We start from the raw sequence: 24,562 nt of genomic DNA, 5'->3' as shown, positions 1-24,562 counted from the left end.
GGAGAGCAGGAACGAGCCGGACAGGGCTGACGACGCACCCCGTAGGCTTGGTGCGTGGAGCAGGGACAGGCCGGGCAGGGCTGTCGACGCACACCGTAGACTTGGTGCGTGGAGCAGGAACAGGCCGGGCAGGGCTGTCGACGCACACCGTAGACTTGGTGCGTAGAGCAGGAACAGGCCGGGCAGGGCTGTCGACGCACACCGTATGCTTGGTGCGTAGAGCAGGGACAGGCCGGACCGGGCTGGCGACGCACACCGTAGACTTGGTGCGTAGAGCAGGGACAGGCCGGGCAGGGCTGTCGACGCACACCGTAGACTTGGTGCGTGGAGCAGGAACAGGCCGGGCAGGGCTGTCGACGCACACCGTAGACTTGGTGCGTAGAGCAGGAACAGGCCGGGCAGGGCTGTCGACGCACACCGTAGGCTTGGTGCGTAGAGCAGGGACAGGCCGGACCGGGCTGGCGACGCACACCGTAGACTTGGTGCGTAGAGCAGGAACAGGCCGGGCAGGGCTGTCGACGCACACCGTAGGCTTGGTGCGTAGAGCAGGGACAGGCCGGACCGGGCTGGCGACGCACACCGTACACTTGGTGCGTGGAGCAGGGACAGGCCGGGCTGGGCTGGCGACGCACACCGTAGGCTTGGTGCGTGGAGCAGGGACAGGCCGGGCTGGGCTGGCGACGCACACCGTAGGCTTGGTGCGTGGAGCAGGGACAGGCCGGGCTGGGCTGGCGACGCACACCGTAGGCTTGGTGCGTGGAGCAGGGACAGGCCGGGCTGGGCTGGCGACGCACACCGTAGGCTTGGTGCGTGGAGCAGGGACAGGCCGGGCTGGGCTGGCGACGCACACCGTAGGCTTGGTGCGTGGAGCAGGGACAGGCCGGGCTGGGCTGGCGACGCACACCGTAGGCATGGTGCGTGGAGTAGGAACAGGCCGGACCGTACTGGGAACACACACCACTGGCTTTAAACGGGGATCAGGAACGGGCCGGACCGGACTGGCAATACACCTCAGTACCTCTCGCCGTGCCTCAACTACTTCCTTCCCTCCTCTCGCCAATGGCTCCCGTAATCCGGTGGCCTTCTCTCCACGTCTCCCAATACGCCCTGTGACAGCCTCCTGCTGCCCAGTCGCCCAAGCCGTGTGCCCCCCCCTAAAAATTTTCTGGGGTTGCCTCTCGTCCCTCTGACGCTGACACTGCTTACGCCGTTGCTCCTCTCCTGCCTGGGTCTCCCCCTTCATAGCCCTCCGGTACCGGACGGCCTCCTCCTCGGTAATCTGCCCCCAACCGAGGAGGACATCCACAAGCGTCACCTCCTGCGTGTGTTCCTGGACACGCTGCTTGGTCTTGGTATGGTGGGTTTTTCTGTCACGATCGTCGTTACAGGAAGCGGACCAAGGCGCAGCGTGTGAAAGAAACATGACTTTATTTTATAAAGTTTCTAACAAACAAACAAAACACGACTCGTGAAGTCCAAACGGTTACACTGACCGACAAGGAACAAAAACCCACAACACCCAAAGGAAAACATACAGATTAAATATGGCTCCCAATCAGAGACAACCAGCCCACAGCTGACACTCGTTGCCCCTGATTGGGAGTCATTATCTCAAACATAGAAATGAACCCAACAGAAATACAAACATAGAAATACACCCAATGAATGAACACACCCTGGCTCAATATCCAGAGTCCCGGAGCCAGAGCGTGACAGTCTGTGTGGTTAGACCATTTCAGCTTCACTGAGATTTGTACGCAGAGGAATTTGAAGTTATTAACCATCTCCAATAGTAACAACTAACTATTAAGAACAATATATACATGTCACAAAACTCAATTTGGGTATACACACCATCCCAGAGATAATAGTAAGTCCAGTTGTTGATGGGCAGAGACAGAGACGTTGCTCTCTGCACTGCTTGAGGGAGACTGCAAGTATTGTGTGACCTGCAGAGTCAAGAGGATAGGCAGATATCCGGCCCCCTAGTAACTTCCCTAGCAACCTATCAGGGCACAGGTCACACGGTCATAGAGAGTTTGAGAGGCAGGTTTATGGTACCCCCCTAAACTCTCAGGCTCCTGTTGTAGGGGATGGGGAGTGGAGAGTGCAGCTCAGGGTTGTGAGGTTCTGATAACAGTCACCAGCATTGAATTCGTAACACCTAGGATGTGGTGCTGAGGCTGTGATGGGTAAAAGAGGCCATGCAGGTTCTAATCTAGGGTCACCAAAGAGGCCATGCAAGTTCTAGAGTGGCTCGTTAGACTAAAGAGGCCCAGGACTGTCCAAAAATGTTAGGTGTCAAATAGGCACTTGGGTAGCCAGGTATGCTGTGTGGTGCCCTTTACTATTCACTACAGATTTGCTGCAATGCTTTTCCCTAAATACCTCTGATCCTAGTGACTTAGTGAAAGTAATAATTGGAAGGATACAAGAAAACTAAACCATTTCAAAATGGTAAGTTAATGGGAATCAGTCAGCAAAGTTGTAGGCTACTTGGTGTAAAAGGTGTGCTAATGGCGCTTCAGCGCATTTTCATTGTCGTAGCTCTCTTATCTGAAGGTCACCGTTTTCGTTTGTGTAAGTAAACAATGGAGGCATTTATGAGAAACGAAACTTACGGTGCGCTATGCAGAAATCGCTCCGTCATTTCCTAGTTGCTTTTCTAATAGTTTGCCTAATTTCAGTTTATTGACAAAGCAAGCAAGTATATTGTAGAGAATCATTGTACCATCCCAGTGAAATACATTTTCCATAACCCAAAATATTGCATTTTCAGCTGTTTGAAGCTGGTGTACAAAACTTAAAGTAAAATATATAAATATATAACTAGCGCACATAGAACAATAGATCTACCGCTTCTTAGACTTGCTTTCAATGAGAATGACAGATCTATAACTCACATTTCTATGTGAATTTGGTCGGGTCGCCCAAAAAGTGACATTGCAGCTTTACTGAGGAGAGCCAGATCACGTCTACGTGCTGCGCTCTATAGATTCACCAAACAGTCGGACAGATCAGAGCAACACTGAAGCATGGCTTTTCAGCAACCCTTCTTCAATCCGGTAAGAATTATACTGTGACAGTATTCACATCATTTATTTCATCAGGCCCCGTTGTATGTGAGTTTCGGGTGTCATTTTGTTACTTATTTTTGGTGTAATTTTCCACAATATTTTTCTATTCTGTATCCACAGAGTTGCTAATTTTTCTTCTAAACACACAGAGTTGCTAATTTTTCTTCTAGCCCAGCACTAGCACATGCGACGCAACTAAAAGTAGGTGTAATGAGTCTGTTAGTGATGAGTTCAGTGGACTAGAATAGAAATGGGTCCCACAGGAACAGGACTGAAAAACATTGAACAGGTCTAATATCCTGTCATTTGCATAACCACCTTTGACATGTAAATACATAAGTGATTGATAGAATGAATGAAGAAATTCAATAAAAAAATCCTATAGGATAGAATCCTATAGTAGTCCAATAGGACTGGTTCTGAAAATCTTATAGGATTTTTATATTGGATTGTAATTGGATTAGACAATTACATATGAAAGGGGACAGTGGAAATATGTGAACTATAATAATTTATTGCCACGTGATCCTGACCCTACAGACGTAGGATCTTAATTGTAGCTAATTTGCTACAGCAGGAAAATAATCCTGCAGCAACAGAAAATGTGAATTATTTTTTATTTTTGTAGGAGTTGATCCATTTTTCGTTAAGGCAAATCAAGTCTGCATTTTCAAAGTGGAAATTACTAACTTTAGAAGCCTTTTAAAACTCAAATACACTACAAGTTTGCATTTCCTGCTGTGCAGCAAAATTGAGGAAAATACGCTTTCCAATGACATCATCGGTGTGCCTGGTGATTTTAACCAATTATGAGCAGGCATTGCCTACTAATTGGTTGATGATGTCATTGGAAACACTTATCTTCCTCTATCTTTTTTTCCACAAAACATACACTACCAGTCAAAGGTTTGGACACACCTACTCATTCAAGGGTTTTTCTTTATTTTTTACTATTTTTACATTGTAGAATAATAGTGAAGACATCAAAACTATGAAATAACAAATATGGAATCATGTAGTAACCAAAAAGGTGTTAAACAAATCAACATATATTTTAGATTTGAGATTCTTCAAATAGCCACCCTTCCAGTTGTTGAGGGGCAGAGACAGAGATGTTGCTCTCTGCACTGCTTGAGGGAGACTGCAAGTATTGTGTGACCTGCAGAGTCAAGAGGATAGGCAGATATTTACATTTACATTACAGTCATTTAGCAGACGCTCTTATCCAGAGCGACTTACAGTTAGTGAATACATCTTTTTTTATACTGGCCCCCCGTGGGAATCGAACCCGCAACCCTGGCGTTGCAAACGCCATGCTCTATCAACTGAGCTACATCCCTGCCGGCCATTCCCTCCCCTACCCTGGACGACTTGTGCACCGCCCATGAGTCTCCCGGTCGCGGCCGGCTGCGACAGAGCCTGGATTCGAACCAGGATCTCTAGTGGCACAGTTAGCACTGCGATGCAGTGCCTTAGACCACTGCGCCACTCAGGAGCTTATATCCGGCACCCTAGTAACTTCCCTAGCAACCTATCAGGGCACAGGTCACACGGTCATAGAGAGTTTGAGAGGCAGGTTTATGGTACCCCCCTAGACTCTCAGGCTCCTGTTGTAGGGGATGGGGAGTGGAGAGTGCAGCTCAGGGTTGTGAGGTTCTGATAACAGTCACCAGCATTGAATTCGTAACACCTAGGATGTGGTGCTGAGGCTGTGATGGGCAAAGAGGCCATGCAGGTTCTAATCTAGGGTCACCAAAGAGGACATGCAAGTTCCAGAGTGGGCTCGTTAGACTAAAGAGGCCCAGGACTGTCCAAAAATGTTAGGTGTCAAATAGGCACTTGGGTAGCCAGGTATGCTGTGTGGTGCCCTTTACTATTCACTACAGATTTGCTGCAATGCTTTTCCCTAAATACCTCTGATCCTAGTGACTTAGTGAAAGTAATAATTGGAAGGATACAAGAAAACTAAACCATTTCAAAATGGTAAGTTAATGGGAATCAGTCAGCAAAGTTGTAGGCTACTTGATGTAAAAGGTGTGCTACTGGCGCTTCAGCGCATTTTCATTGACGTAGCTCTCTTATCTGAAGGTCACCGTTTTCGTTTGTGTAAGTAAACAATGGAGGCATTTATGAGAAACGAAACTTACGGTGCGCTATGCAGAAATCGCTCCGTCATTTCCTAGTTGCTTTTCTAATAGTTTGCCTAATTTCAGTTTATTGACAAAGCAAGCAAGTATATTGTAGAGAATCATTGTACCATCCCAGTGAAATACATTTTCCATAACCAAAAATATTGCATTTTCAGCTGTTTGAAGCTGGTGTACAAAACTGAAAGTAAAATATATAAATATATAACTAGCGCACATAGAACAACAGATCTACCGCTTCTTAGACTTGCTTTCAATGAGAATGACAGATCTATAACTCACATTTCTATGTGAATTTGGTCGGGTCGCCCAAAAAGTGATATTGCAGCTTTACTGAGGAGAGCCAGATCACGTCTACGTGCTGCGCTCTATAGATTCACCAAACAGTCGAACAGACAGATCAGAGCAACACTGAAGCATGGCTTTTCAGCAACCCTTCTTCAATCCGGTAAGAATTATACTATGACATTATTCACATCATTTATTTCATCAGGCCCCGTTGTATGTGAGTTTTGGGTGTCATTTTGTTACTTATTTTTGGTGTAATTTTCCACAATATTTTTCTATTCTGTACCCACAGAGTTGCTAATTTTTCTTCTAGCCCAGCACTAGCACATGCGACGCAACTAAAAGTAGGTGTAATGAGTCTGTTAGTGATGAGTTCAGTGGACTAGAATAGAAATGGGTCCCACAGGAACAGGACTGAAAAACATTGAACAGGTCTGGATAAGAGCGTCTGCTAAATGACGTAAATGTAAATGTAAATGTAAATATCCTGACATTTGCATAACCACCTTTGACATGTAAATACGTAAGTGATTGATAGAATGAATGAAGAAATTCAATAAAAAAATCCTATAGGATAGAATCCTATAGTAGTCCAATAGGACTGGTTCTGAAAATCTTATAGGATTTTTATATTGGATTGTAATTGGATTAGACAATTACTTATGAAAGGGGACAGTGGACATATGTGAATTTGCTACAGCAGGAAAATAATCCTGCAGCAACAGAAAATGTGAATTATTTTTGATTTTTGTAGGAGTTGAAATTACAAACTTTAGAAGTCTTTCAAAACTCAAATACACTACAATTTTGCATTTCCTGCTGTGCAGCAAAATTGAGGAAGATAAGCGTTTCCAATGACATCATCGGTGTGCCTGGTGATTTTAACCAATTATGAGCAGGCATTGCCTACTAATTGGTTGATGATGTAATTAGAAACACTTATCTTCCTCTATCTTTTTTTCCACAAAACATACACTACCAGTCAAAGGTTTGGACACACCTACTCATTCAAGGGTTTTTCTTTATTTTGACTATTTTTACATTGTAGAATAATAGTGAAGACATCAAAACTATGAAATAACAAATATGGAATCATGTAGGAACCAAACATTTTTTAAACAAATCAACGTATATTTGAGATTCTTCAAACAGCCACCCTTTGCCTTGATGACAGCTTTGCACACTCTTGGCATTCTCTCAACCAGCTTCATGAGGTAGTCACCAGGAATGCATTTCAATTAACAGGTGTGCCTTCTTAAAAGTTAATTTGTGGAATTTCTTTCCTTCTTAATGCGTTTCAGCCAATCAGTTGTGTTGTGACAAGGTAGGGGGGGTATACAGAAGATAGCCCTATTTGGTAAAAGACCAAGTCCATATTATGGCAAGAACAGCTCAAATAAGTAAAGACAAACGACAGTCCATCATTACTTTAAAACATGAAGGTCAGTCAATCCGTAAAATTTCAATAACTTTCTTCAAGTGCAGTCGCAAAAACCATCAAGCACTATGATGCGCTAACTGGCTCTCATGAGGACCGCCACAGGAATGGAAGACCCAGAGTTACCTCTGCTGCAGAGGATAAGTTCATTAGAGTTACCAGCCTCAGAAATTGCAGCCCAAATAAATGCTTCACAGTGTTCAAGTCACAGACACATCTCAACATCAACTGTTCAGAGGGGACTGTGTGAATCAGGCCTTCATGGTCGAATTGCTGCAAAGAAACCACTACTAAAGGACACCAATAAGAAAAAGAGACCTGCTTGGGCCAGGAAACACGAGCAATGGACATTAGACCAGTGGAAATGTGTCCTTTGGTCTGGAGTCCAAATTTGAGATTTTTAGTTCCAACCGCTGTGTCTGTGAGACGTGGTGTGGGTGAACGGATGATCTCTGCATGTGTGGTTCCCACTGTAAAGCATGGAGGAGGAGGTGTTATGGTGTGGGGGTGCTTTGCAGGTGACACTGTCTGTGATTTATTTAGAATTCAAGGCACACTTAACCAGCATGGCTACCACGCCAACCCATCTGGTTTGGGCTTAGCTATCATTTGTTTTTCAACAGGACAATGACCCAACACACCTCCAGGCTGTGTATGGGCTATTTTACCAAGATGGAGAGTGATGGAGTGCTGCATCTGTCACGACTTCCGCCGAGGCTGCCCCCACTCCTGGTTCGGGCAGACTTCGGCGTTCGTCGTCACCGGAGTACTAGCTACTGCCGATCCCATTCTCATCACTCCACTTGTCATGTCTTGTCAATCACACACACCTGGTGCTCATTCCCCTAATTAGTATGTGTATAAGTGTTCCCTCTGTTCCCCTTGTCTTTGTGAGTGATTGTTTGTTGTGAGAGCGTGTAGCTCGGTTGAGCTACTCTTCACTGTGTTTCTGCCAAGTTGGATGTTTTCCCTTGTAATAGTTTTGTTTGACGCTTGGGGCGTTTGATTTATGTAAACTGAATAAACTCTGGACTTCGGTATTTCATTCACACCTCGTCACAGCATCAGATGACCTGGCCTCCACAATCCCCCGACCTCAACCCAATTGAGATGGTTTGGGATGAGTCGGACGGCAGAGTGAAGGAAAAGCAGCCAACAAGTGCTCAGCATATGTGGGAACTCCTTCAAGACTGTTGGAAAAGCATTCCAGGTGAAGCTGGTTGAGAGAATGCTAAGAGTGTGCAAAGCTGTCATCAAGGCAAGGGGTGGCTATTTGAAGAATCTCAAATCTCAAATATATTTTTATTTATTTAACACTTTTTTGGTTACTACATGATTCCATATGTGTTATTTCATAGTTGTGATGTCTTCACTATTATTCTACAATGTAGAAAATAATAAAAATAAAGAATAACCCTTGAATGAGTAGGTGTGTCCAAACGTTTGACTGGTACTGTAGAAACACGCCATTTTCACATATGTTGATGTTGGGGTGGTGCTGGAGATTATGAATATGAAGTTGACCATTTTAGAAATGTCCCTTTAATGACTGTCACGTTCGTTGTGTAAAGGATCGGACCAAGGTGCAGCGTGGTATGCGTACATAGTCGTTTATTATTAATCCAACAGAACGTGAAGTTCAAGAGGAAACAGAAACAGAAACAAGATCCCACAACTAAAGGTACGCAAAATGGCTGCCTAAGTAGATCCCCAATCAGAGACAACGATCGACAGCTGCCTCTGATTGGGACCCACACCCGGCCAACATAGAAATAGAATAAACTAAATGGCATATGAATAAAGTAGATTCTATCCAAATCACACCCTGACCTAACCAAACAGAGAAAACAGGTGATCTCTAAGGTCAGGGCGTGACAATGACACAGGTCATTATATATATATATATATTTTACAATACCTGGATCAGTTGTGCCAAGAGGTCACTAGATGGGAACTGGTAGTTACAGTTGAAGTCGGATGTTTACATACACCTTAGCCAAATACATTTAAACTCAGTTTTCACAATTCCTGACATTTAATCCTAGTAAACATTCCCTGTCTTAGGTCAGTTAGGATCACCCCTTTGTTTTAAGAATGTGAAATGTCAGAATAATAGTAGAGAGAATTATTTATTTCAGCTTTTATTTCTTTCATCACATTCCCAGTGGGTCAGAAGTTTACATACACTCAATTAGTATTTGGTAGCATTGCCTTTAAATTGTTTAATTTAGGTCAAACGTTTTGGGTAGCCTTCCACAAGCTTCCCACAATAAGTTGGGTGAATTTTGGCCCATTCCACCTGACAGAGCTGGTGTAACTGAGTCAGGTTTGTAGGCCTCCTTGCTCGCACATGCTTTTTCAGTTCTGCCCACAAATGTTCTATAGGATTGAGGTCAGGGCTTTGTGATGGCCACTCCAATACCTTGACTTTGTTCTCCTTAAGCCATTTTGCCACAACTTTGGAAGTATGCTTGGGGTCATTGTCCATTTGGAAGACCCATTTGCGATCAAGCTTTAACTTCCTGACTGACGTCTTGAGATGTTGCTTCAATATATCCACATAATTTTCCTTCCTTATGATGCCATCTATTTTGTGAAGTGCACCGGTCCCTCCTGCAGCAAAGCACCCCCACTGCATGATGCTGCCACCCCCGTGCTTCACTGTTGGGGTGGTGTTCTTCGGCTTGCAAGCAACCCCCTTTTTCCTCCAAACATAACGATGGTCATTATGGCCAAATAGTTATATTTTTGTTTCATCAGACCAGAGGACATTTCTCCAAAAAGTACGATCTTTGTCCCCATGTGCAGTTGCAAACCGTAGTCTGGCTTTTTTATGGCGGTTTTGGAGCAGTGACTTTTGTACCTGTTTCCTCCAGCATCTTCACAAGGTCATTTGCTGTTGTTCTGGGATTGATTTGCACTTTTCGCACCAAAGTACGTTCATCTCTAGGAGACAGAACGCGTCTCCTTCCTGAGCGGTATGACGGCTGCGTGGTCCCATGGTGTTTATACTTGCATACTATTGTTTGTACAGATGAACGTGGTACCTTCAGGCATTTGGAAATTGCTCTCAAGGATGAACCAGAGTTGTGGTCTACAATGTTTTTTCGGAGGTCTTGGCTGATTGATTTTGATTTTCCCATGATGTCAAGCAAAGAGGCACTGCGTTTGATGGTAGGCCTTGAAATACATCCACAGGTACACCTCCAATTGACTCAAATTATGTCAATTAGCCTATCAGAAGCTTCTAAAGCCATGACATCATTTTCTGGAATTTTTCCAAGCTGTTTAAAGGCACAGTCAACTTAGTGTATGTAAACTTCTGACCCACTGGAATTGTGATACAGTGAATTATAAGTGAAATAATCTGCCTGTAAACAATTGTTGGAAAAATTACTTGTGTCATGCACAAAGTAGATGTCCTAACCGACTTGCCAAAACTATAGTTTGTTAACAAGAAATTTGTGGAGTGGGACTTCCAGGAGGGAGATAGGGAAGATGAGGAGGGAGCACCTTCTAGGGATGGCGGTAGGATGGGGGGGACAGCTTTGGTGGGAGGGAGGCATGGGAGGGGGTACAACCCTGGGAGGAGTTGGAGGGTCTAATTATCTTTATTTTCCTCTCTCTATCTGAACGTAAAGAGGGTAAAGGGAACATGCTCTTTTTTGTATGCAAAGCTGACTATTATATATTAAATTAAAGAAATGCTCATACCTTTGTGTTACTGTACCTAAAAATGTATTTTCCTTTTATTTATATATACGTAATTTAAAAATGTTGTGCTTTCTAAGGGGAACACCCCCCCAAAATCTTGTGTTATTGTAACATTGTATATAGTATTGTATGTCATATTGTAATGTTTTCTAATTCAAAGACAATAAGTTGCATGAATAAGAATCAAATCAAATAACTCAAGTGAGTGTTTTGTTGAAAAAGGTGTAGTGTATGGTGGTCATACTGCAACTGAACTTGCAGCTTTGAATCACTCCCATATTGTGGTGGTGAATAAAACCGAAACTGTTGTTTCCAATCAACGAAAATGTTCTAATTAATGTTGTTGTATTGTACTGGAACAAAACACAACAAATTATAATTTAGTTCTAATAGGATTCTGATTGTGGTGACAAAATTCTACAAGAGTTATCAAAAACCTATAGGATCCAATAAGATTAATTTCCTGTAGGAAAAAAGTAGTCCAATAGGATTGCAATAGGATTCTGATAGAGGTGACACAAAATCTTATAGGGTTGCGAGAATCCTATAGGATCCAATAGGATTATTTTTGACATTTCCAATACGAAAAAGTAGTCCAATAGGATTCAGATAGGATTCTGATAGAGGTGACACAAAATCCTATAGGATTCTATTGGAAATATCACTCATCCTAAATTATTTTTTGACTAGGGAAGGAAAGAAGAAAGGAAACCATAACATTTTAGATTGTTATTGGTTAGAAAATGCTTGATGTGGCCATTGTGAAAGCTTAAAGTCTCTATTTGCCAAGTCCCTAGCCTTGCCAGGAACACTACCTGCCTGGCTCTTAACAGATGGTGAACGAGACTAGCTACTCAGCCCTTGTCACGTGTTGTTTTGTGCTCTGTGCCCCTAGAGAGTGCCATTCACTGGCTGTATCCAGGGAGCTCTGCATGAGGGGAAGACCATCACTGTGACAGGGAGAGTCCTGCCAGGAGCCCAGAGGTAGACCTACCTACTGACAACTCTCCTTTAACACAGTCTTGTCACTCACTATAAGCACAGGAGGGATTTTGTTTAACCTAATCATTGGGTGCAACGTTTACATTTTAGCAGACACTCTTATCAAGAGCAACTTACAGTAGTGTGTGCATAGATCTTAATTAATTGTACATCAAAATATAATATGCGCCTTTCTTCTGTCCGTATAGGTTTCATGTGAATTTGCAATGTGGCTCAAGAGGAAATCCTGACATAGCCCTCCACTTCAACCCCCGATATGACGGCTTCCTAGACGTTGTGATCTGCAACACCATGCAACACTCCAAGTGGGGCTCAGAGGAGCGTGAATACCCTGCACCCATGACCCGGGGTGCCAACTTTACCCTCATGTTCCTGGTCAACCGAGATTCATATTCGGTCAGGAGTTTTTTATTACTGATGCTTAGGCTACAACGTTTTTTGAATGTGGACCTATTGAATGAACCTTATCTCTAGAGCAGTTTTTTTTACTGTGGACTTATTGAATTGAATCTTATCTCTAGAGCATTTATTCTCCATGTGCCATTGGTTTCCCACTGGAGCCACCCATACTGTATGTAGAATGTATGCATGCATAACTGTAAGTCACTTTGGATAAAAGTGTCTGCTAAATGGCATATATTATTATTATTATTATATTATAATATTTAAATATTATATCTTTTTTATTTTTTGTCTGTCCTAAATCCTGTCTTATCCTAGATGATTGTGAATGGTGCCCACTTCATGGAGTACCTGCACCGGCTGTCATTCTCCAGAGTGGACACCATCTCTGTGGATGGGGGAGTGGAGGTTCAATCTATTGCCTTCTCCAACCCTGCAGTCACCGTGAGTATCTGACAGGTCCTCTTCCTGGGAGAATATAGTAAATTTTCGCGTTCAGTAGGATCAGCCTTGAGCAAGCAACTGGATAGATTTGCTCATCTTAATCAGTTGTTTGGAATGCAACCCAGTGGGCAAAACTGGTTGCAACGGTCATGGTCAGGTAGTATAATGATTGTAAAAGGATGTTTTAAACATATTTTTAGCATCCAGAAAAACTTAGTTCCCTCAGTTCCCAACTGTAGCCCTTTCCTGCAGTGAAATCACCTAGTGGCCTCATGGGTGGAATGCTATTAATATTTTTCATAATTTCATAATGAATAAACATTATTTAAAAAACCAGCCGAAAATCCAGTGTTTCTTTGTCAAACGGATTTGTTATATTTCAGTCTTCTGTGATGTATATTAAGTATAATATTGGGATGCAAACTCAAAATATAATACATTTGAACTCTATATCTGACATGGTACAGGTGTCTTCTTTTTTTTAAGCCCATGTAGACTTTGGAATGGTCAGCCATAGGAGATCAGGCTTGCAGATTCAGTGCCTCTTTTTAAATCCCTGCTGAAGACACACTTTTATAAAGATGATTTTAATGTATGATTTTAATTAGCTATCTTTTTTCATTGTCCTTCCTCCCGTCTTTGTTTCTTTGTTAGTACTTTTATTTTATGATGTGAAGCACTTTGTTACCTGTATTGAAAAGCGCTATACAAATGAAGTTATTATCATTATTATTGTTATTATTCAGACTTGCATGTGCTGACCAAGAGAGTCTGTTCATATGTGAAATGTGATGTCCTGTCTTTTCTCCAGTCACCTCCTCCCCAACCAGGATATCTTGGCCAGACCCACTGTGTGAGTATTCTTCATATGACAGACAGACTCATGAACAGGATTCATAGTTATAGTTTAAAAAATATACAGTGGGGAGAACAAGTATTTGATACACTGCCGATTTTGCAGGTTTTCCTACTTACAAAGCATGTAGAGGTCTGTAATTTTTTATCATAGGTACACTTCAACTGTGAGAGACGGAATCTAAAACAAAAATCCAGAAAATCACATTGTATGATTTTTAAGTAATTAATTTGCATTTTATTGCATGACATAAGTATTTGATACATCAGAAAAGCAGAACTTAATATTTGTTACAGAAACCTTTGTTTGCAATTACAGATATAATACGTTTCCTGTAGGTCTTGACCAGGTTTGCACACACTGCAGCAGGGATTTTGGCCCACTCCTCCATACAGACCTTCTCCAGATCCTTCAGGTTTCGGGGCTGTCGCTGGGCAATACGGACTTTCAGCTCCCTCCAAAGATTTTCTATTTGGTTCAGGTCTGGAGACTGGCTAGGCCACTCCAGGACCTTAAGATGTTTCTTACGGAGCCACTCCTTAGTTGCCCTGGCTGTGTGTTTCGGGTCGTTGTCATGCTGGAAGACCCAGCCACGACCCATCTTCAATGCTCTTACTGAGGGAAGGAGGTTGTTGGCCAAGATCTTGCGATACATGGCCCCATCCATCCACCCCTCAATACGGTGCAGTCGTCCTGTCCCCTTTGCAGAAAAGCATCCCCAAAGAAGGATGTTTCCACCTCCATGCTTCACGGTTGGGATGGTGTTCTTGGGGTTGTACTCATCCTTCTTCTTCCTCCAAACACAGCGAGTTTAGACCAAAAAGCTCTATTTTTGATACATCAGACCACATGACCTTCTCCCATTCCTCCTTTGGATCATCCAGATGGTCATTGGCAAACTTCAGACGGGCCTGGACATGCGCTGGCTTGAGCAGGGGGACCTTGCGTGCGCTGCAGGATTTTAATCCATGACGGCGTAGTGTGTTACTAATGGTTTTCTTTGAGACTGTGGTCCCAGCTCTCTTCAGATCATTGACCAGGTCCTGCCTTGTAGTTCTAGGCTGATCCCTCACCTTCCGAGGTCAGATCTTGCATGGAGCCCCAGACCGAGGGTGATTGACCGTCATCTTGAACTTCTTCCATTTTCTAATAATTGCGCCAACAGTTATTGCCTTCTCACCAAGCTGCTTGCCTATTGTCCTGTAGCCCATCCCAGCCCAGCCTTGTGCAGGTCTACAATTTTATCCCTGATGTCCTTACACAGCTCTCTGGTCTTGGCCATTGTGGAGAGGTTGGAGTCTGTTTGATTGAGTGTGTGGACAGGTGTCTTTTATACAGGTAACTAGTTCAAACAGGTGCAGTTAATACAGGTAATGAGTGGAGAACAGGAGGGCTTCTTAAAGAAAAACTAACAGGTCTGTGAGAGCCGGAATTCTTACTGGTTGGTAGGTGATCAAATACTTATGTCATGCAATAAAATGCAAATTAATTACTTAAAAATCATACAATGTGATTTTCTGGATTTTTGTTTTAGATTCCGTCTCTCACGGTTGAAGTGTACCTATGATAAAAATTACAGACCTCTACATGCTTTGTAAGTAGGAAAACCTGCAAAATCGGCAGTGTATCAAATACTTGTTCTCCCTACTGTATATATTTGGAGTTACATCAAGAATAAGGTCTGCAGTTGTATGGAAACACTTATAATTAGTAATAATCCCAGTACTACATATCTGGTTTCACAAAACAGTAGCATAGGCCATAATCCAAGATGTACAATTTATTTACAGGGTCAACGAAACCGAAATAGATCTCGTCAAAGCAAAACTGGCCCCAAAACTCCTCCTCAATGGTGTAACACCACACAGGTAGATTAGATCATACTGGGTTGACAGCTAATTTGGTGTATTTAGCTTTTTTTCTGGTGGTGGTTGTTTTCATAAGGTGACTGCATGACTGCATTTCATTCCGTTCAATCAACGTTAGCTTTGAGGGTAGATCTTGCTTGCTTTCCTTGTTAAGGTTGATATATATTTGACAACTGTTTGTCTGTTTTGTAGGCTTTCTCAGCTGCAGGATTTATTCAGGTCAGTTGCATTCCAAATAATCAACTTTTCAGAGTTTAAAATGTGTAGAGTAGAGGCCATTATCAGGAATTGCATTGGAGTTTGATAATTTTGTATCTATATAAATGAATGTTAAGAAAAAAGTTCTGACAAGATTAAAGTCGTTTTTAGTAGAGACTGTGCTGAAAAGGCGCTATTCTTCATATGGTGTTGTATAATGTTTATTTTATAGGCACCCCCTCCATACACCGCCCAACCTCCATACACCCCACAGCCGTCCTTTGTAAGCTCCCCTTCTTTAACCTACAGACTAAGTGCAGACTGCATAATTACATTAATTTATCGAAACAGATTATTGGGTTGACATGGTGATGTTATGGATCCTTTGTCCTCAGGTTGTGCCGTATAAAAACATCATGGCAGGTGGACTTTACCCAGGCAGAAACATCACGATCCAGGGTGTGGTTAACCACAATGCTGATAAGTAAGTTCTTGCTGCTACATTTGACCTAGAAGTTTGTGTGTATGTATTGATATGTAGGCTACTTGTGCCTTTTTTTTATGTATGTAGTTCTGTGTTTGAGCTGTTCTTGTCTATTAATGTCCTGTATTATGTCATGTTTCATGTTTTGTGTGGACCCCAGGAAGAGTAGCTGCTGCTTTTGCAACAGCTAATGGGGATCCTAATAAAATACCAAAAATACCAAATACTCAATTTGAGCACATCTTACATAATTAATTTGCTTCACCTGCTATGGGTCAGAGTTGGTACTATGAATGGTGTACCTGTACATTACAGACAATACAAATGAATCATAAGGAAAAAGGTCCTCTTTAGATTAGCCTGTCACCCTCCAAATTATTTTCATAACAAACTCTATTTATTTCACGATTGTGTAACACTCACCAGCAGAGTCCAGAAAAGTTTTCCCTCTCTACAAACAGTACATTACAGAGCTATACTGTATTATGAGCCAGGTTGTTTGGGTCCTGGATGCGGATTGGCTAAAACAGCATTTCAGCCTTGTTTATATCAGACAGTATACCACGGGTATGAGGCACAAATACTTGTTTACTGTTCTATTTATGTTAGTACCCAGTTTATAATAGCAATAAGACACCTCGGGTTTGTGGTATATGGCCAATACACCACGGCTAAGGGCTGTATCCAGGCACTCTGCTTCGCATCGTGCATAAGAACAGCCCTTAGCCGTGGTATATTTAAGCAATAAGACCAGAGGGGGTGTGGTATATGGCCAATATACCACGGCTAAGGGCTGTTCTTATGTACGACGCAACGCGGAATGCCTTGATACAGCCCTTAGCCGTTGTATATTGGCCATATACCACAAAACCCGGAGGTGCCTTATTGCTATTATAAACTGGTTACCTCTGTACACCTTAATGGGTAATCTAACTTGACATTCCTGGTCAAGCCTTATAACCATGATTATGGTTGCTGTGGTTCTAGGTTCTGTGTCAACCTGCGTTTCAACTCGGGGGTGGCGCTCCACTTCAACCCCAGGTTCAATGAGAACGTTGTAGTTCGTAACAGTCTCCTGAAGGAACAGTGGGGTCCAGAGGAAAGGACAGGGGGCATGCCCTTCTACAGAGGCCAGCCTTTTACGGTATAAACTCCATTATAGCTGACTGCATACTCTAGGATGGAACAAGTAGCTATATTTTAACGTATATTTGCACGTGTTGTGCATTGACAACAATTTCAGCTAAAATGCATCTGAATGTGTTTTAGCTGCAATGACACCGTATGCTTTTCCTTGGATGAACTCGGCACTCATGTCAGGCTCTGTGTTTCAGGTGACCATCATGTGTGATACCCAGTGCTACAGGGTGTTGGTGAATGGAGCCCAGATGTTCAGCTACAACCACCGCCACTTCCTGTTCCAGCAGATTGACATCCTGGAGGTGGAGGGGGACGTGAGCCTGTCCACTGTGCTGGTCTGAGTTACACACCCTCCGAGGTCAAAGGTCAGCGATAGTAGGATCTGATCAGTCAGGGCATTATAGGGACCAATGTGAAATCATGTCTTATGTGTCTAGTGTGTTGAAAAACTGTCGCGATTGACTCTGTTGCTGATGGCGAGACATTTTAATCAACATTTCTCTCTTCCATAAACAATTTAATGTAGAGTAAGACTATAGGAAATATTATCTTCTATTGATCCTATTCCAGACAGTTTCTTGATGCCTACTGTATGTCTGTACTCTCTGTCACAACAATGTTTCCACAGCAAATAAACAGCAATATATTGGAACTAAGAAGTTGTCATAATTCTACATCACCACAAGGGGGCAGAGAGGTTCTGATAAAATTAATAACTTGGTCCTGTTTTAGATTGTAGTGGGAAGGTTCAGATTTGATATTAAAAGCATTCTATGGATTTTCACTAAGTAAATACTGATGACATGATCGGTGTTGTGAATCATTATAATTATATGAAGTGCATTCGAATGACTGTGCACTCTGGGAGTTCCAGTGGTTAGAAGTAGGCTAGTAGACCGGTCGACAGATTGCTTTGGCTGGGAATCGGGATGTATGAACTGATACTCACCTACCGATTCACCTCACTTGCTGCTACAAACAAGCGGGTCAGTCTGAAGCCATCAGCAATCAGAGGTCAGTTAGGCTATTGGCTATTGGTATTTCTTGGTGCTAATGGGAGTGCTAGGCCTATTCTTGAGGGGGCTTCAGCACTGTCTTGCCCCTCTCTGGAGCCACCCATGAATGCCTGGTTGTACCAACATGATGTAGACCAGTGCTGCACAAGGTGGGTTTTCATAAAAAAAAATATGCCTGTTCAACATTCTTTAGATTAATGAAATTAGTTCATTTTGCAGCATGTGATTTGAAATTCTTTCTGAGGTGACCAAAATGGCACAGGGCACAGGGTCAAAGCATGGCAACATTACATGTCAACAAATGTGGATGACAAATGTAAGTACATTAGGACTGATATCTTATACACCAGGGTTCCCCCGGGGTTTTATCTGGCCCCCCAAGTTTTCTGTAATATTTTTTATTTATGTTTTAACTCTTTTTTTGTTTAACATAAAAGACTGAAAAACACCAGGAAATCAGCTCCAAGTAATTTCAATTTTGGAAATCTGTTCCCAAGTATTCCACGCATAACAGAGAGAGACACGCGACCGTATACAAATGTAAGCAAGGTTTGAAATTATTATGTTTTAGTTAAATATTATATATGTTTGGACATCTTGCGGTCAATTTGCAGTCTACACATTTTTTGTAATTATGTTCCGGCCCCCCGAACATCCGCTCAAGAAAAAATTGTCCGGCGGCAATATCTAGTTGATGATCCCTGCTATACACAGTGTGGCAATAAAAATGGTATGTCAGAGCAAATCTGTCTTTTGCTTTGACATAGTAACAGACACATTCACTCCACAGACACATTCACAAATAGCAGCCTGTAGGGTCTATTTATATTGTTATTTTTCAAAGGGACAATCTGCTAAGAGATCATTTATAGGTAAGCCGTTTATATAGGCTTACTTTCTTAAATATTAACATTGAATTCTTGCTTGAGAGAAAAGGGAAAGGAGGGACAAGAAGAAATTGTTACATTACAGCTTAGAATACCAGCACATATTGCCAAGTGATGATGTAGGCCTACACTATAAGGGATTGCTATCTTATCTAGCTACTGTTATTATGCATTTTGTTTTCATGTAACTGCAAAATGTTTATGGTTCTGTTTCTTCTGTCTCTAAAATCCGAAGGCAGTGTGACATCACCAGTTTGTTATCTAAAGCCTGTCATTGATGAAAACACACGGCATTGGTCCAATGCCCCGTTTTTTGTATTCATACTGGACGCCGCAAAGATTCTTGCAACGCACGCGCAGTAGCTGCTCCTCAAAACAGCACCAGTGCCAGCTTCATTGAGGTTGTCACTAGTTACCACAGGCACAAAGTCAAAATGGCTATATCGTAGCAATTCATGAAAACAAAAATTCGCTTTTTGGTCTTAATGTAAGGTTAAGGTTAAGCATAAGGTTAGCCGTGTGGTTAAGGTTAGGCTTAGGTTTAAAACCAGATTCAAAGATTTTTTTTTGTAGACATAGGCGGGGTTTATCCATAATTATGACTTTGTGGCTGTGGTAACTAAAGACGACCGTTCATTGAGAAGGAGGATTGAAACTTCCGGTTCTGTCATGGGGACATTGTGGTGTGTCTGATTAAAGAAAGAAAAATAACCCCATCAACATCGGAATTTGAGGATTAACTGGTCGCAAACAGCAAAGGAATCATTATTTATACGGAGAATTCAAGTGGCCCATCGCGGCTCGCACCCGGCCGGCCATGGCGGCGCATAAACCCGTGGAATGGGTTCAGGCCGTAATTAGTAGATTCGACGAGCAGGTAAGAATAACACATCGTATCAGAAATTGTGCCTCTGCTTTTTTCCCAGTAACATCATGGAGGTCGTGGGTTTAGTGACGGGATCATTTAAAGAAAGCTGCACTGTCATGAGTGGTGTGTTTTGAGCCGATCTAGAATGTATAGTTATCCTGCTCAATACCACTCCTGCAGAACCGCATCATCACACAGGAGAGCAAGTGACAGCGACAGAGAGAGGACGAAATAACACATGGACAAATCTGTCCCTAACATTTGAAATAGCATTTAAAACCCATTTGGATGAAACCACGAGGATGTGGCCTCAATATATAAACAAAGGAATCGACAGTACACGCCTCTTACTGTCAAGAAGGAGGAACTAGCTCGATGTTGAATTGGGCTGCTAGTTTGCGTGATTGTTACTGTAATGTATTCAGCTTCTGCCAATAACACTGCGCTAACTAGCTAGCCACTGCAACCCGTAGCAATTGTCCAGTAATTAGTGTGTTAATGTCATTTCCATTAGCTAGTAGCCTAACCTTGGACTACAAAGCATTGTTTCTTTATAGCCACTTAGCTATTACAGTAGCTAACTATTACTAAACAAAAATAGACGCAACATGCAACAATTTCAAAGATTTTACTGAGTTACAGTTCATATAAGGAAATCAGTCAATTGAAATAAATTCATTAGGCCCTAATCTATGGATTTCACATGACTAGGCAGGGGTGCAGCCATGTGAGGGCCTTGGACGGCATAGGCCCACCTACTTGACCGGGCCCACCCACTGGGGAGCCAGGCCCAGCCAATCAGAATGAGTTTCTTCCCACAAAAGGGCTTTTTACAGACAGAAATACTCCTCAGCCATCCCCCCATCCCACAGGTGAAGAAACCAGATGTGGAGGTCCTGGCTGACGTGGTTACATGTGGTCTGTGGTTGTGAGGCTGGATGGATGTATTGCCAAATTCTCTAAAATGGCGTTGGATGCAGCTTATGGTAGAGAAATGAACATTCAATTCTCTGGCAACAGCTCTGGTGGACATTCCTGCAGTCAGCATGCCAATTACGAGCTCCCTCAGAACTTGAGACATCAGTGGCATTGTGTTGTGTGACAAAACTGCATATTTTAAAGTGGCCTTTTATTGTCCCCAGCATAAGGTGCACCTGTGTAATGATAATGCAGTTTAATCAGCTTCTTGATATGCCACACCTGCCAGGTGGATGGATTATCTTGGCAAAGGAGAAATGCTTACTAACAGCGATGTAAACAAATGTGTGGGGATTTTTTTTTTTGAAATAAGCTTTTTTTGCGTATGGAACATTTCTGGGAATTTGTATTTCAGCTCATGAAACATGGGACCAACACTACATGTTGCGTTTATATTTTTGTTCAGCGTAGCTAGTCATATCCTGTGTTATTTGAGCTGCGCCAAGTTTGTTTACAGTGTGTGTGGATTTATCTATGCAGATTGACAATCAGGTCTCATCCATTCATTGCATTGGAAAACATGGGTGATCGAATCTTGTTTCTGCTCCATTCATTGCATTGGAAAACATGGGTGATCGAATCTTGTTTCTGCATGAGTTTATTGACCTGCTCTGATCCCCTCACTGATGTCATTGACAAGCACAATTTCACAAATGTCTTCATCCTTGTCGTACATCAAAGGAGGGCTTGGGGCATTTCCATCGAAAAGGACCCATCATGAGCACCAACATGTGAAGTTGATAGGAGCATACCAAATTGGGTGTCAAATGAAAGCTAAGAGTACATGTTTGGGAAATGAAGGCATAGATCCATTTTTCAACCATTTCCCATAATTAGTCATTAGTAAAGGCTTAGAAAACATCTACCAGAAAAAGTCTTAAAAGGCATCAGAAATACATAAAAACACAATAATGTTGACGTAAAGACCCCTGCCAACTAATAAAAACAGCCTATATATCGTTTTGGAGAAATTGTTTACTCGCTGGAAGTTTAAGAAATATTGCCTTGTGCCTTGTAATTCCATTACCAAAAACACACATCTTTAAGATATTTTCTAATTTCTCTTCCTCATAAGGATGGAGGATAATGAAAGTTCACAGAAGTAACAAGTAAAGGTAGACCTACCAATTAGTTATAGTGTTTTTACTGATATCAGTTTTGTTTATGAATTATTAAGTGATTAGAATGTGTAATTCCGTTACCAAATTGTTAATGGAATTACCAAAAATCAGTAACGGTATTACTGCAACTGAATTGGCTACAATGGGAAATCATAATAGTCACAAACCACAGTTAGGTCAACTGCTACTGTCCTCCCTTCCACTTGCATACTGTTATGTTTAGCTCATAACTGTTTTCTTTGTCTTTCTGTTGGCTGGTGGTCAAACCAAGAGTGTTGAGTGTTCAAACAGAATCTGGACAACCCATCCCTCTCTCTCTGTCTCTCTCTCACTCTCCAGTTAGTGTTTCTCAGCTGTTACTGACACCTACACCATAAACCCCCTGTCTTTTCATTTACTGTAACCAGCATCCTCACCCACTGAGCACCGACCGACACCGGACGTCCCGGGACGTTGAAAAGTAGTTTGGTCAGTCCACCCTGGCCTTGATGTTAAAGGGGAAAAAATTGTTTTAATCAACTTCATATTCATAATCTCCAACACCACCCCAACATCAACATATGTGAAAATGGCACATTTCTATGTTTTGTAAAAATGATAGAGGAAGATAAGTGTTTCCAATGACATCATCAACCAATTAGTAGGCAATGCCTACTCATAATTGGTTAAAATCGCACAATGCAAACCGATTTCATTGGAAACACTTCTCTTCCTCTTACTGCAAAACATAGAAACGCGCCATTTTCACATGTTGATGTTGGGGTGGTGCTGGAGATGATGAGTATGAAGTAGAACATGTAAAACATGTCCTTTAATGTCCACAGACAGACCAGACTGCACCAAATCTCAACCTATTATAGACGTATCTTTCACAAGTTTGGATAGCACAATACAGCACATTACAGTAGAGTACAGTACAATACAGTAGTACAATACAGTAAAGAAAAGTGTAGTACAGTATATTGTACTGTACTGAACTATACTCTACTTTACTGTACTGAACTCTACTGTGTTCTGCTGTGCTGCGCTGTGAGATGTCCACACTTGTGAAACATAAGGAGAATGACATTCATATTCATTAATATGAATTTCTGTGTAGTACAGATCAGGGACCCATAATGTAATACCGTTACCATAATTCCGTTACCGGGTGTAAATCCACTTCACTTAATGTAGCCTAGTTCAATAACTAAAACAAATTATTTTTCAAACTCAAGGTGCCATCTCATAGCTCACACCCCATTCTTTCTGCAGACATCTTTGAATCTTAATTCGGCGTAGACATTTAAGAATTTTTTGAAAATGTGGTTGCAAACAACCTGAAGGAGATTTTACCGTAATTCCGTTACCAAAGTTTGCATCTGCACAGTTCTTCCACTTAATTAGTTTTTGTAAATTTTTCAGTGGAAATTGTTCAAAGTAGTCCTTGTGCATAGATCTGTATGGTTTGTTAAACTTTGAAATCAATGGTTTTTGTTTGGCATACATTTTAAAGTGAATAAAAACGGAGTCAAACGTAAATCTGTTACCTTGTAATTGCCCCTAGCCTATCTGATGCAGTATCAGTATGGACTATGGTTGTACAGTAGTAGGCTTACTTGTAAGCAAAGCAGTGATTTCATTGTGTCGCCCTTGCATGTGTTGCTTTTTTCATGCAATTGATGTAATCGAATTTATAGGCTCAGTCTGTGTGATTATGATCAGTAAAGTTTGTAGTATGTTGCAGTATAGGCCTAGATATTATGCCTACATGATGAACCTATGGAATGGTAAATTCCATATTTTATATGTAAAAATAAATAAAGGCTAATGAATCCTATCAAATTACAGGATTACCGAACCAGGAAACATTTTTTGGGGGGTCTGTTCATTGTTGCAAGAGGAAAGATGATTTGTGGGCATATTGACATACACTGTTAACACGATTTGTTTACACATTTATTTTCTATCAACTATCTCTTAAGTGTAAAACAAGCCCATTCTTAAATGTTTACCCAATAGCTCAGTGGAGATGAGAGATTAGTCATTGTGGCTGTTTAGACTACTGTGGCTTGTTTTGGGGAGGTGGTTAGGCTAGGGCTCTCCAAACCTATTCCTGGAGAGCTACCCTCATGTAAGTTTTTGCTCCAGCCCCAGTTGTAACTAACCTGATTCAGTTTATGAACCAGCTAATTATTAGAATAATGTGCACTAGATTAGGGTTGGAGCGAAAACCTACAGGAAAGTAGCTCTCCAGGAACAGGGTTGGAGAGCCCTAGGTTAGGCCCTACTTACATTTACATTTGAGTAATATAGCAAAGGGAAACTCGGTCCTGGAGCCCCCCCCCCACAGTCCGGGTGGCCATTTTATTAATTGTTCAGCAGTCTTATGGTTTGGGGGTAGAAGCTGTTAAGGAGTCTTTTGGTCCTATACTTGGCACTCCGGTACTGCTTGCTGTGCAGTAGCAGAGAGAACAGTCTATGACTTGGGTGACTGGAGTCTTTGACAATTTTTTGGGCCTTCCTCTGACACCGCCTAGTATATAGGTCCTGGATGGCAGGAAGCTTGGCCCCAGTGATGTACTGGGCAGTACGCACTACCCTCTGTAGCACCTTACGGTCAGATGCCGAGCAGTTGCCATACCAGGCGGTGAT

At 42.2% G+C, this 24,562-nt stretch overlaps 2 protein-coding genes across 8 annotated transcripts in view; both read left to right on the top strand.

Moving 5' to 3' along the window:
- Positions 1-2,939: 2,939 nt before the first annotated feature.
- Positions 2,940-17,710, top strand: LOC121573750 (galectin-9). 5 transcript variants are annotated; one of them, XM_041885963.2, is made up of 11 exons: positions 2,941-3,065; positions 11,560-11,648; positions 11,855-12,062; positions 12,387-12,512; positions 13,324-13,365; positions 15,159-15,236; positions 15,429-15,455; positions 15,667-15,717; positions 15,830-15,918; positions 16,906-17,062; positions 17,253-17,710. In XM_041885963.2, exons 1-11 carry the CDS (start codon positions 3,036-3,038, stop codon positions 17,397-17,399), a joined length of 1,044 nt encoding a protein of 347 aa, XP_041741897.1. In that variant the 5' UTR covers positions 2,941-3,035; the 3' UTR covers positions 17,400-17,710. The 5 variants fall into 5 exon arrangements, with proteins under 5 accessions (XP_041741900.1, XP_041741897.1, XP_041741899.1 ...); XM_041885962.1 differs by lacking the exon at positions 2,941-3,065 and adding an exon at positions 5,549-5,672; XM_041885966.2 differs by lacking the exon at positions 15,159-15,236 and having other exon boundaries at positions 2,940-3,065.
- Positions 17,711-19,625: 1,915 nt separating this feature from the next.
- LOC121573747 (neurofibromin) overlaps positions 19,626-24,562 on the top strand; it is a 75,433-nt gene continuing 70,496 nt past the window's right edge. For all 3 annotated transcript variants that reach the window (XM_041885960.2, XM_041885959.2, XM_041885958.2), the window contains exon 1: positions 19,626-19,838. In XM_041885960.2, coding sequence (XP_041741894.1) covers positions 19,779-19,838 — 60 coding nt within the window. In that variant the 5' untranslated portion in view covers positions 19,626-19,778. The remainder of the gene's footprint in view (positions 19,839-24,562) is intronic.

This window comes from Coregonus clupeaformis, chromosome 9 (genome assembly GCF_020615455.1).
Source record: "Coregonus clupeaformis isolate EN_2021a chromosome 9, ASM2061545v1, whole genome shotgun sequence".
In the NCBI taxonomy this organism is placed as follows: Eukaryota; Metazoa; Chordata; class Actinopteri; order Salmoniformes; family Salmonidae; genus Coregonus; species Coregonus clupeaformis.
This window is presented reverse-complemented; position numbering and strand designations above follow the sequence as displayed.